The sequence below is a fragment of the Carcharhinus amblyrhynchos genome, chromosome 7 (genome assembly GCF_965287045.1).
Source record: "Carcharhinus amblyrhynchos chromosome 7, sCarAmb.v2.hapA, whole genome shotgun sequence".
Taxonomy (NCBI): domain Eukaryota; kingdom Metazoa; phylum Chordata; class Chondrichthyes; order Carcharhiniformes; family Carcharhinidae; genus Carcharhinus; species Carcharhinus amblyrhynchos.
The window spans coordinates 109,759,797-109,773,740 of record NC_137330.1 but is presented as its reverse complement, the minus strand read 5'-3'; the positions used below and the strand labels follow the sequence as shown (position 1 = coordinate 109,773,740).

At 43.8% G+C, this 13,944-nt stretch overlaps 1 protein-coding gene across 3 annotated transcripts in view; it reads left to right on the top strand.

Moving 5' to 3' along the window:
• Window positions 1-13,944, top strand: part of LOC145345201 (uncharacterized) — a 559,547-nt gene that overhangs the window by 327,269 nt on the left and 218,334 nt on the right. For all 3 annotated transcript variants that reach the window (XR_013887040.1, XR_013887039.1, XM_080192941.1), the window contains one exon: window positions 25-154. Coding sequence is in view for 1 of the 3 variants with exons in the window: in XM_080192941.1 (XP_080049067.1) it covers window positions 25-33 (9 nt within the window). In the remaining 2 variants the exon portion in view is untranslated. The remainder of the gene's footprint in view (window positions 1-24; window positions 155-13,944) is intronic.

The window sequence follows — 13,944 nt, the reverse complement described above, 5'->3', positions numbered from 1 at the left end:
TTTCGCCTTTTGTTTATGTTTCAGAATTACTGAAAGCTGAAACAGGAAGCCGAGTTGTACTGTTTACCGAACATGATGTACTGTACTGCTGTACAGTGGTGAACTGTAAATCCAAAAACCTCTGGTAGTCCAGCAACAAAGCTGCACTGCGAATGTGAGTGGTGACCTTTCTTTCTTCTGCACAACCCTCTGGACCCATTCATAATCAACTCGATTAGTACAGACACATTACTGAATTACAATGCAGTAGGAAAACCAGTATTTTTTTTTAAATCTTACAGTCTTTACCCTAGTGGAGATGATTACTTTTTTCACAACTTCTCTCTTTTGTGACATGTTGGCCCCATTGACCAGCAGAATGTAGATCCAGCTGCAATGATTGGACTCCCTGAGCACCAGCTATGCAAATAAAAGCTGACTCAAACGAAGCAAGGTTCCACCTTGGGTACTTGTCATTAGTGACTGGTTGAAGTGACAGCTCAGAGCTTCCTCGGCCCAAGCTGTTTTGTTTCCAACCAAATGGGTTCGATCAGCGAGTTTTCTTTTTCTTTTTGAAAAATTAGACTTTTTTAGCACAAATTATTCAAAATAGTACGTGACCCGAATTGAAATTGAAAGAAAATGAGAAAGTTATCAGTGAGATAGAAACTGTTTGTTTTTACTCATTCCACATAAAGCTTGTGTCTTGTGAAGTCACGGTAAGCTGTTCAGTTGCCAGTTTACACCAGTGGTGAAATGAGACTGTCCATTGCAGCTCATTCAGGGATGGAGCAGAGCTTGTATCTGGCATATGATAGCCCTAATGGCCAATCCCTGCCATGTGTAATGTTGCATTGCAAGCATATACTCAGTTGTTGTGCTGAATGGGTTAAAAAAAAAATTATCAGTGTCACAAGTAGGCTTACATTAGCACTGCAATGAAGTTAGTGTGAAAATCCCCCAGTCACCACACTCCAGCGACTAGGGGATTTGGCTGCCAAAACTTCCACAGACCCCCTGGAGGCCTTTCACAGAACAAGAGTGTTCTGTGGACCCCAGATTGGCAACCCTCAATCTAAGTCATTAAATAGCCACAGGCCCAGCACTGACCATTGCGGCACTCCACTAGTCTCAATAAATCATTTATCTCCCTATTCTTTGTGTCTTATCCATTAACCAATTCTCTGTCCTTGATTAAAGTTTAAAGTTTATGTATTAATGTGACAAGTAGGCTTACATTCACACTGCAATGGGGTTACTGTGGAAATCCCCTAGTTGCCACGCTCCGGCACCTGTTCGGGTACACTGAGGGAGAATTTAGCACGGCCAATGCACCCAACCAGCATATCTTTCGGACTGTGGGAGGAAACTGGAGCACCCGGAGGAAACACACTCAGACAACATGCAGTGACCCAAGCCGGGAATGGAACCTGCGTCCCTGGCGCTGAGAGGCAGCAGCATTAACCACTGTGCCATCATGCTGCCCACTGTGACTGCAGTCAAGGTGCTGTAGTTGTAAACTGTTAACCAGAGGTTTCATAAGTGCTCATGTGTTGACTTCACGAATACATTCTGCATGCAAACTAATTTCAGTGGAGCAAGGGCCAGGTATTTTGGCGTGTGTAAATACTACTATACCCTGCTAACCACAACAGCGCTGTTCACTCGGGACTGCTTTCCACAATCGCTTTGGTAAATGATGAATGATTGTTTTCTCTTTGACCAAGAGCAACAATTGCTATCGATCAATGGTAGAAAATAAGTGAAGTTGCCTTTATTCTGCAATTGGATAATTGCTGCAAGCAATCTTTTGTTTTCTTTATTAGTGTCACAAGTAAGGTTAAATTAACACTGCAATAAAGTTGCTGTGAAAATCTCCAAGTTGCCACACTCCGGCACCTGCTCGGGTACACTGAGGGAGAATTTAGCATGGCCAAAGCGCCTAACCAGCGCGTGTTTCGGACTGTGGGAGGAACCCAGAGCACCCGGAGAAAACCCACGCAGACATGGGGAGAACGTGCAAACCCCTCACAGACAGTGACCCAGGATGGGAATCGAACACGGGTCCCTGGCGCTGTGAGGCAGCAGTGCGAATCACTGCGCCACAGTTCAGACATTGTGATTCCCTTCACATTCAGATAGTCAGTGGTGATAGAAAGCCATATTGCATGCATCTTTTTGATGCAGTGTAGTCGTTGGATCCCAAGTTCAGTGTCCCTAATAACTGGCCTCTATAAGTAATTTAAAAATCAGAACATATAACTCTCTTCCAATAAACTGGTAATGAGAGCTGTTATACATCAGCCCTGGGCGTAACATACGCGTCAGTGTCTGAAGGCAATACAGTAATTACTGATCTGAAAGTAGTTGGAGTGTACCAGGGGTTTTACAACGCTGTGATTGTCTGTCACAACACTGACACTGGTTTCACAGGAATCCCTAATAACAATCACAAGTATTCAAGATACCGTGAACAGTACCTTGAATGCTTGCATGCAAAATATTATTCCTAAACTGTCTCAGTTTACAACAAAATTAGGGAAGTTGACATAAACACGCCATTTACAGTAAAGCTTTTGTGCATTTCATGAAGCACTTTTGTTCATCTGAGGCGATTCAAGTTAGTCATGAAACATTTTCCATTTCAGGCAGGCAAAGGTCAACATCGAGCACTCTGAGGTTGGATAGCACAAATGAAAGAGCAAAGCTTCCCTTATTCTGATGCAGAAGACATTCTTTTCCAGTTCCCATACAAGCCATTGTGTGACCTCTTGAGTGAAGTTACGGGATGGTTTTACACTGGGGACAGTTTGCTGGGTTGAAACTTAAGAAAAACTATTTAGGTTTAAGTTTATTTATTACTGTCACAAGTAGGCTTACATTAACACTGAAATTGCTGTGGAAATCCCCTAGTTGCCACACCCCAATGCCTGTTCGGGACACTGAGGGAGAATTTAGCACGGCCAATGCACCTAACCAGCACATCTTTCGGATTGTGGGAGGGAACCGGAGCACCCAGAGGAAACACATGCAGACACGAGGAGAACGTGCACTGACAATAACCCAAGCTGGGAATTGAACCCAGGCCCCTGTCACTGTGAGGCAGCTATGCTAACCACTGTGCCTCATGCCAGCCTGAATTCAGAATGGACCATTACAGCTGACAGTGAGAGCAGACGTTTACTTCAGCAGACTGACCGGGATTTAAATTCAGGTCACCAGAGGCAAGTAACCAGTGTGCCTAAACTGTAATGTCACTGTAAGTATTGAAGTTGTCGCTACTAGTGATGATTAATATCCAGAAACACAGCAGTTTGTTTGTTTGGTCAAATGTACATCTGAAAGATTATCACAAGTCTCCAGCTGTGGCTTAGTTGAAAGTGCCCTCACCACTAAGTCAGTGGGTTGAAGTCCCACACCAGGGCTTGAGCACTACACGCAAGGCTGACACTCCAGTGCAGTACCACAGGAGCGCTGCACTGTCAGACGTGCCAATGAAAAGTTAAAATGAGGCCCTACTTTCTTGCTGGCTGGATATGTTCAAAAGAATTCCACAGCACTATTTTGTAGAAGAGCGGGGGAAGAGCATTCCTGGCAGCCAGGCCAATGTTGACCCGTCAATCAACATCACTGGTCACTAGTACACTGCCATTTGTGGGGATTTGCTGAGTGCAAGTTTGCCACCATTCTTCCTAGATTGCAACAGTGGCCACACTACAAGAATGACTTCACTTGTTCATAGAGGAATCGTAGAACCCCTACAGTGCAGAAGGAGGCCATTTGGCCCACCAACCACAATCTCACCCAGGCTCTATCGCCATAGCCCCATGCATTTACCCTAGCTAGTTCCCCTGACACTAAGGAGCAATTTAGCATGGCCAATCCACCTAGCCCGCACATCTTTGGACTGTGGGAGGAAGCCAGAGCACCCGAAGAAACCCACACAGACCTGGGAAGAACGTGCAGAATCTACACAGACGGTGACCCAATCCGGGAATCGAACCCAGGTCCCTGAAGCAGCAGTTCTAACCTGCTGTGCCACTGCGTCGTCCAGAGTTGTCTCAGAGACGGTGGCCCTGAAAAGCTCTGTGTAAGCGCGAGTCAATTTTAAAATATAATCGCAGTTAATTTTCTGCCTCATTTGTTCTCCACGTATCCTCTCAGCTCCTGAGGTAAAGGTTGTGTCTGCTCCGCCACAAGTGTCGCATTTGTCATGGAGCGGTATTCAGTTCCTTAAACTTCTTCCTCAGTAGCTGACTGCGGCACACTTTGCACCATCCACTTCTGTTTGTGTCACGTCCAAGCAAAATTTTAAGACATCCCAATTCTCTTCACATCTAAGTATTCAGAAGTGTAGTCACTGTTATGTTGGTCTGTGGTGCGGCCGATTTGCAGACAGCACGATCCATAGACAGCAGATGAAAGAAATAAGCAGTTTTTTGATAGTAGTTCCTGAGGGCAGAGTATTGGCCAATGTTGTGAAGTTGTGTTTGTAAAGATGTAAAAGAATTGGGAAAAAACAGTGCGTGGTCCTTATAAAAAATTGGTTTTGTGTTCAGTGGTTGAATGTTTAAAATACAGGATACATAGATTGCAAAAATTGTAATGAGGACTAAGCATCAGGGTTGCCTTGATAACAAGCTTTGCATGCTTTTGCATTTTGATAGCCTATCAGTTTAAAGAAGACACTCAGCAATCAGGACCCCATCAAATTTGAATTGGCTGTTGTTAACATAAGAACATAAGAACATAAGAAATAGGAGCAGAAGTAGGCCATCTGGCCCTTCGAGCCTGCCCCGCCATTCAATAAGATCATGGCTGATCTGTCGTGGCTCAGTTCCACTTTCCCGCCCTCTCCCCATAACCCTTAATCCCTTCTCTTATCAAAAACCCATCAACCCGCTTCTTAAAAATATTTAGCGAGGCAGCCTCCACCACTTCAACGGGCAGAGAATTCCAGAGATTCACCACCACCCTTTAACACCATCAGAACAGTCCTGGTGGGGAAAAATGCATGGCTCACCAGGAATATAAAAGTAGCAACATAGTGTTCAGTTCAGTTCAGTTTAGTTCAGTGGAGTGGAACCGAAAAGCTGCCATCTGTCAGTACGTACAGAGGGCAAGAGCAGTTCCCTGCCAGCTTAACATACCTCTTAAGAGAACTCTCCATCTATATACCAGAAGGATACTAAATCAGAAAGAGTTTACCAATAGCAATATCGACAAAAGAACTCCAAATGTTTTCCAAAGCCATAAAACATGTATGTATATTTTTTGAGAATGACTAAATTGATATTAGTATGTTTTGGTAATGAATGGTCCTTGTATTTATTTGAACAGTGTTCCACTTGAATTTTATTTTAATTGATATGGTACTTGTTTAGTTAAAGTTCCTGGGTGGTTAAAGAAAATAACTTGTTATTATTCGCTTCAAGTGAGTGTCAGGTCTTCTGTTAATGAACCTCTAAACATTAATGAAGAACAGCTAACACCTTCGCAAACACATTTAATAGATTATGAAGTGAGGGGTAAATGAGATTAACCTCTGTGTCGTAACATCAAACACCAAAGTAACTTTCTGCCCTTCTTTAAGGACACCACAGGGATCTTGTATGGCCTGAGAAGCAAATAGACAACCTGTTGCTGCCTTCCCTAATTTCTTTCCTGACTCAGCCTTGAGCAGGATAGGATGCACCCTCTTCTTTCGATACCTTCTCACCTCCCACTCCCGTAGTTACGGGAGGCTGTGGCTTAGTGGTCTTGTCAGTAGACCAGTAATCCAGAGACCCAGGGTAAAGCTCTGCAGGCCCAGTTTCGAATCCAACCACAGCAGATGGTGAAATCTGAATTCAGTGCAAGTCTAGAATTAAAAAGGTGACCATGAAAACCACTCTCATAAAAACCAATCTGGTTCCCTAATGTCCTTTAGGGAAGGAAATCTGTCATCCTTACATGGTCTGGCCTACATGTGACTCCAGACCCACAGCAATGTGGTTGACTCTTTAAATGCCCTCAGGGATGGACAATAAATGCTGGCCCAGCCAGAGACACCCACATCCCATGAATGAATAAAAAAAGTCTTAACTGATACCTCAAACCTCTCAATGACTGAAAAATTACAGGAGTTAACCTAATGTCTTATTAATCCAAGGACAAGTATCCTGGAATGGTCATGTACTGTGCCACAGTGCCACCTGCTTCAGCTAATTTTATTTAACTCCACACATGAAGTTTATTTATTCATTTCACAAGTAGGATTACATTAACATTGCATGAAGTTACTGTGAAAATCCCCTAGCCACCACAGTCCTGTGCCTGTTCGGGTACACTGAGGGAGAATTTAGCATAGCCTGTGCACCAAACCAGCACATCTTTTGGACTGTGGGAAGAAACCGGAGCACCCGGAGGAAACCCATGCAGACACGGGGAGAACGTACAAACTCCGCACAGACAGTGACCCAAGGCAGGAATCGAACCCGGTTCCCTGGTGCTGTGACGCAGCAGTGCTGCCATGCCATCCGGCCACGTTATTGCAAGGATGTTTGCTGAAGACTTCAGGTGGCAATATATTCATGACAGGATGTTGATGGTTGCAAGTGCTGAACAGTAACACTTCTCTGTGCTATCAGAAAAGACAACCATCAAATCATATATAGGGCAAGTATCTTTATTGGTAACGCTTGGTTCGTGTGATCTTTTATCAAACCAGAGAAAACAATTTCCATCTTATGAACCTGGTTATCCTTTTAAACAGCCCAATTAGCTCACCCCCTCAACTTTCTGAACCTTTTCATTTGATTTGATTTATTATTGTCAAAGTATACTGTATACAGAGAAGGAAAGGAGAGAGTGCAGAATGTAGTGTTACAGTCATAGCTAGGGAAGCTTGATGCGAGGTAGGTCCATTCAAAAGTCTGATAGCAGCAGGGAAGAAACTGTTCTTGAATCGGTTGGTACATGACCGCAGATCTTTTTATCTTTTGGAAGAAGGTGGAAGAGAGAATGTCCGGAGTGCATGGGGTCCTTAATTTTGCTGGCTGCTTTTCCGAGGCAGCGGGGAGTGTAGACAGAGTCAGTGGATGGGAGGCTGGTTTGAGGGATGTACTTCGTTCATGACCCTTTGTAGTTTCTTGTGGTTTTGGACAGAGCAGGAGCCATACCAAGTTGTGATACAACCAGAAAGAATGCTTTCTAGGGTGCATCTGTAAAAGATGTTGAGAGCTGTAGATGTAATGCCAAATTTCCTTAGCCTTCTGAGAAAGTAGAGGCATTGGTGGGCTCCTCGTAGGTGGGAACCTGAAATCATACAAGCCATCTTTATGCTCTATGCCCTTATAATTAAACCTTCTTAGTCCCAGTATGATTCTGACAGATCTGTAATGTACCTCCTCCAAGGTCAATGCCTATCCTGAGGTACAGTGGCCAAAACTGAACACCAATGGGCTCTTAACAAGACTCTGTGCAAATTAAGCATTACTTTATCTCTTTTAACCCCTTAATTTATTGGCCAGTATTCTGTTGATTACTTTATGTATCTACTTTTAGTGAATTATGTACCTAAATCCATTTATTCTTGCTCGTTTTTTATTTATCACAGTTAAGACAATAATCCCTTCTTAAATCCCTTCTGGGGGGGGGGGGGTGGTGGTGGTAGTGACGTAGTGGTATTGTCGCTGGACTGCTAATCCAGAAACCCAGGGTCAAGCTCTGGGGACCCGTCTTCAAACCCACCACAGCAGAAGGTGAAATTTAAATTTTAGAAGAATCTGGAATTAAAAATCTACTGATGACCAGGAAACCATTGTCGATTGTCGGCAAAACCCACCTGGTTCACTTAATGCCCTTTAGGGAAGGAAACCTGCCATCCTTACCCGCCCTGGCCTACTTGTGACTCCAGACACACAGTAATGTGGTTCGCTCATAAAATACCCTCAGGATGGGCGATAAATGCTGGCCCAGTCAGCGATACCCACATCTCATGAATAAAAAAAGATAATGGACTGAGGCTGGCAATCTTTCAGTCCAAAGACACCATCGCTGAATCTCATGAGCTCAGAAAGTTTATGATTTATGCATTTACAATTTCTTCACTGGTATTTTTTAATATTTGGGGGTGATTTTAAACAAAAATATGTGGAAAACCAGGCTGCAAGAGGGATACAAACAGCTTCCAAAGAGATATTGAAAAGTTAAGTAAGGGGGCCAGAAGTTGGCAAATGGAGAATAATGTGGGAAAATATGAAGTTGTTCATTTTGGAAGGGAGAACAAAAGAACAGAGTATTATTTAAATTGAGAAAAACTGCAGAAAGCTGCAACACGAAGAAACTTGGGGGTAGTTTTGCACAAAACACAAAAAGCTAGCACACAGATGCAGCAGGTAACCAGGAAGGCTATTGGAATATTGGCCCTAGTTCAAGGGGCTTGAAGTGTAAGTTTTGCTGCAACTATTTAAGTTACTGGTGAGATCACATCTGGAGCACTGTGAGCAGTTTTTTTGTATTATTTAAGAAAAGATATTCTTTCATTGGAGGCACTTCAGAAAAGGTTACATTAGGATGATCTCCTGTATGGAGGGACTGTCTTATGTGGAAAGATTAAATAGGTTAGGACATCACTCGTTGAAATTTAGAAGAATGAGAGGTGATCTCATTGAAACATAGGGTTCTTAAGCAGCTTGACAGGCTAACTGCTAAGAGGACGTTTCCCTTCGTGGGAGAATCTAGGTTTGATTTTATTTGATTTGATTTATTATTGTCACATGTATTAGCATAGAGTGAAAAATATTGTTTCTTGCGTGCTATACAGACAAAGCATACTGTTCATAGAGAAGGAAATGAGAGAGTGTAGAATGTAATGTTACAGTCATAGCTAGGGTATAGAGAAAGATCAACTTAACGCAAGTTAGGTCCATTCAAAAGTCTGGCAGCAGTGAAGAAGCTCTTCTTGATTCGGTTGGTATGTGACCTCAGACTTTTGTATCTTTTCCCAACGGAAGAAGGTGGAAGAGAGAATATCCAGGGTGTGTGGGGTCCTTCATTATGCTGGCTGCTTTTCCGAGGCAGCAGGAGTGTAGACAGAGTCAATGGATGGAAGGCTGGTTTGCGTAATGGGCTGGGCTACATTCACAACCTCTTGTAGTTCCTTGCAGCTTTGGGCAGAGCAGGAGCCATACCAAACTGTGATACAACCAGACAGAATGCTTTCTATCTGTAAAAGTTGATGAGGGTCATAGCTGACATGCCAAATTTTCTTCTGAGAAAGTAGAGACACTGGTAGTCTTTCTTAACTATAGTATTGGCATGGGGAGACCAGGACAGATTGTTGGTGATCTGGACACCTAAAAACTTGAAGCTCTCGACCCTTTCTACTTCATCCCCATTGATGTAGACAGGGGCATGTTCTCCTTTGTGCTTGCTGAAGTCGATAACAATCTCCTTCCTTTTGTCGACATTGAGGGAGAGATTATTGTCGCCACACCAGTTCACCAGATTCTCTATCTCATTCGTGTACTCTGTCTTGTCATTGTTTCCAATCCGATCCGCTATGTCGTCAGTAAATTTGAAAACCGAGTTGGAGGGGAATTTGGCCACACAGTAATAGGTGTATAAGGAGTACAGTCGGGTGATGAGAACACAGCCTTGTGGGGCATCAGTGTTGAGGGTGATCAAGGAGGAGGTATTGTTGCCTATCCTTACTGATTGTGGTCTGTGGATAGGAAGTTCAGGATCCAGTCTCAGAGGGAGGAGCCGTGGCCCAGGCCAGGCAATTTGGAGATGAGTTTTGGGGGAAAAATGGTGTCGAAGGCTGAGTATAGTCAATAAATACTAGTCTGACATAGGTGCCTTTGTAATCTAGGTGTTCCAAGGTTGGGTGCAGGACCAGGGAGATGGTGTCTGTTGTGGACCTGTTGCTGTGGTGAGTGGATAGTGGATCCAAGCAGTCCATGAGGTCAGAATTGATTCGTGACATGACTAGCCTTTCGAAGCACTTCATAATGATGGATGTCAATCCACCGGCCGATAGTCATTAAGGCACGCTGCCTAGCCTTTGGGCAGTCTCAGAATAAAGGGCTGCCAATTTAAGACTGAGATTAGGAGGAATTTCTTCTCTCAGAGAGTCTTGAGTCCCTGGAACTCCTTGCCACAGGGAGCTGAGGGGGCAGAGTCCTTGTGTATATTTAAGGCTGAGATAGATTTTTGATCAGGGAGGGAATCAAGGGTTACAAGGAAAGGACAGGAAAGTGAATGTGAAGAATGTTGGTCAGATCAACTATAATCCTATTGAATGGCGAACAGGCTCCCGTTCCTAATTTTTATGGTTTTCTTCTCATATCCCAGAGATCTTAAGTGCCACTATTTTCTCCAATGTATTATTGTTTCATTTATATTAAATCCACTTAAATTTGTCCCTTGACTTACTTCTAGGTTCCCCTGATGTACAGTATTTGTCCTATTTCTCTATGTGAAGTACTCAGTTAATAGGTCTGCAATATCTTTATTTTCCATTGTAGTTTCACCTGCATTCATCTTTAAGTAAGTTTTTCACATTTCCCTTATGAACTTTCTGTACTTTTGTTTATCTCCTTTAGGCCAATCATTCCAGTTACAATTTATGAGATAAAACATTGACACCAAATGCTGACATTACCTAATATTGAAACATATAAGATCTTGAGGAGGCTTAACAGAGTTAATGCAGAGAGGCTGTTTCTCTTTGTGGGAGAAGGTGGGGAGCATTATTTGAAAATAATGTTTTCCCATTTGTGAAGGAGATGACGGTGAATGTCTTCTCTCAGAGGGTTGCTGTCCATTGGAATTCTCTTCTACAGAGGGCAGTGCTGATGGGCCATTGAATGTGTTCAAGGTTGAGTTAAACAGGTTTCTGATCTATAAGCGGGGGAGAGTCAAGAGCTATGGGGACAGGCAGGAAAGTGAAGTTGTGGCCACATTTAGATCAACCATGTTCTTTCATTTTGATTTGATTTATTATTGTCACATGTATTAGTATATAGAGAGAAGTATTGTTTCTTGTGCGCTATACAGACAACGCATATTGTTCATGGAGAAGGAAAGGAGCTAGTACAGAATGGAGTGTTACAGTCATAGCTAGGGTGTAGAGAAAGATCAACTTAATGCAAGGTAGGTCCATTCAAAAGTCTGATAGGAGCAGGGAAGAAGTTGTTCTTGAGTCGATTGGCATGTGATCTCAGACTTTGGTATCTTTTTCCCAATGGGAGAAGGTGGAAGAGAGAACGTCTGGAGTGCGCGGGGTCCTCTGCTTTGCCGAGATAGAGGGAAGTGTAGACAGAGACAATGGGTGGGAGATTGGTTTGAGTGATGGTCTGGGCTTTATTCATGACCCTTTGTAGTTTCTTGCCATCTTGGGCAGAGCAGGAGCCATACCAAGCTGTGATACAACCAGAAAGAATGCTTTCTGTGGTGCATCTGTAGAAGTTGGTGAGAGTCGTAACGGGCATGCCAAATTTCCTTAGCCTTTTCATTAAATGAAACATAGAACATTACAGCACAGTACAGGCCCTTTGGCCCTTGATGTTGCGCCTACCAGTGGAACCAATCTAATGGCCCTCTAACCTAAACTATTCCCATGTTATCCATACGCCTATCCACTGACCATTTGAACGCCCTTAAAGTTGGCGAGTCCACAACTGCTGCAGGCAGGGCATTCCACGCCCTTACTACCCTCTGAGTAAAGAACCTACCTCTGACATCCATCCTATAATTACCACCCCTTAATTTAAAGCTATGTCCCCTCGTGTTAGCCATCACCATCCGAGGAAAAAGGCTCACACTGTCTGCCCTATCTAACCCTCTGATCATCTTGTATGCCTCAATTAGGTCACCTTGTAACCTTCTTCTCTCTAATGAAAATAACCTCAAGTCCCTCAGCCTTTCCTCATAAGACCTTCCCAACATACCAGGCAACATCCTGGTAAACCTCCTCTGCACCCTTTCCAATGCCTCCACATCTTTCTTATAATGCGGCGACCAGAACTGTACGCAATACTCGAAGTGCGGCTGCGCCAGAGTTTTGTACAGTTGCAACATGACCTCATGGCTCTGAAACTCAGTCCCTCCACCAATGAAAGCTAACACACCGTACACCTTCTTAACAACCTTATCAACCTGGGTGCCAACTTTCAAGGAGCTATGCACATGTACCCCGAGATCTCTCTGCTCGTCGACACTACTAAGAGTCCTTCCATTAGCCCTATATTCTGTACTCCTGTTACTCTTACCAAAGTGAATCACCTCACACTTTTCCGTATTAAACTCCATTTGCCACCTCTCGGCCCAGCTCTGCAGCTTATCTATGTCCCTCTGCAAACTGTAACATCCATCCTCACTGTCTACAACTCCTCCGACTTTGGTGTCGTCAGCAAATTTACTAACCCATCCTTCGACACCTTCATCTAGGTCATTTATAAAAATGACAAACAGCAGTGGCCCCAAAACAGATCCTTGAGGTACACCACTTGTAACCGAACACCATGTTGAATATTTCCCATCAACCACCACCCTCTGTCTTCTAGCAGAACACGATGGACCAAATGGCCTAGTTTTGTCTCCAAGACTTGGTGTTATCCATGGTCCAGTCTGTAGCAGTGCCGCTGCTCAGTCAAAACTTTGTGGGTTCAATTGCCAGGCCAGGGATTTGAGCATATAAAAAAATTTAGGCTGGAATTCCAGCTCAGTCTCACGGGAAGTGTCAACTTTCAGTTGAGCTGCTAACTGAAGCTTCCTGTCCTTAGGGGGATGTTGCAGATCCAGTGGGATTGTGTTGAACAGCAGGGAGTTTTCCTCAGTTTCCTTCATATCTCATGTCTTAAGGAATATCAACAGGGCAGCATCAGCAGGGAAGTGTGTCATGTGATCCAGTCTTGGTTTCACTTTTGTGCTTGTGCTCTGCTGCTAAAGTCTCTGAGCTTTCTATCCACATGTACATGTTTTATGTGCATCGGCTAAATAAGCAAACCCACAATGTATTTACCAAACCCTAATGAGTGATTGGTGCCTGTACGTCAGTGTAACAATGCAACATGATAGAATCCTACAGTGCAGAAGGAGGCCATTCAGCCCATCAAGTCTGCAGTAGCCACAATCCCACCCAGGCTTTATTGCCATAACTCCATACATTTACCCTAGCTAGCTCCCCTGACACTAAGGGGCAATTTAGCATGGCCAACCAACCTAACCCACACATCTTTGGACTGTGGGAGGAAACTGGAGCACTCGGAGGAAACCCATGCAGACACGGGGAGACTGTGCAACTCTACACAGACCTAAGTCAGGAATTGAATCCAGATCCCTGGCTCTGTGAGGCAACAGTGCTAACCGCTGTGCCACCGTACTGCCCATAGAATGTCCTTCATCTGTCAACTAGTATGACTCAAACAGATGAACACACAGTTGTTTGGGCGAGCTTACTGTGCGCGAATTGGCTGCTTCATTTCCTGCATTATGATAATGATGACACTTTAAAAGCATTTCATTGGCTGCAGAATGTTTTGCAACCTCCTGAAATTGCAAAGTGTACCATTTAAATGCAAGTTTCTTTTCTTGATTTTTCACCTTGGCTGTTGGTTGGCCTCCAGTGTTTGGACTGTTGCGGAGCTGTAGTTATGTTTGTTACTCTTACAACCTTGTTCTTCTGTACACTATAATGCTGACATCTCTTTTTCCACTTCTTTTTCTATTTGGATTTTTGCCTGAGGTTTTATTTTGATTTACATGTGGCAGCCAGTGCCAAATTGAAAGGTTTTACTAATGACACGTTACTTTACAGGGCCAACACTTGTATTTCCCATGCTATGCACTGTTACAGGGATCTTACCCAGTGTTGCAACCTGCTACACCCGTCACTGCTCAATCAAGGGCTGGAATTTTCTGATCTCGCCTGTCACCTGGGATTCCCCGCTCCTGCTGCAGTGATCGGCGTTTCGGCTA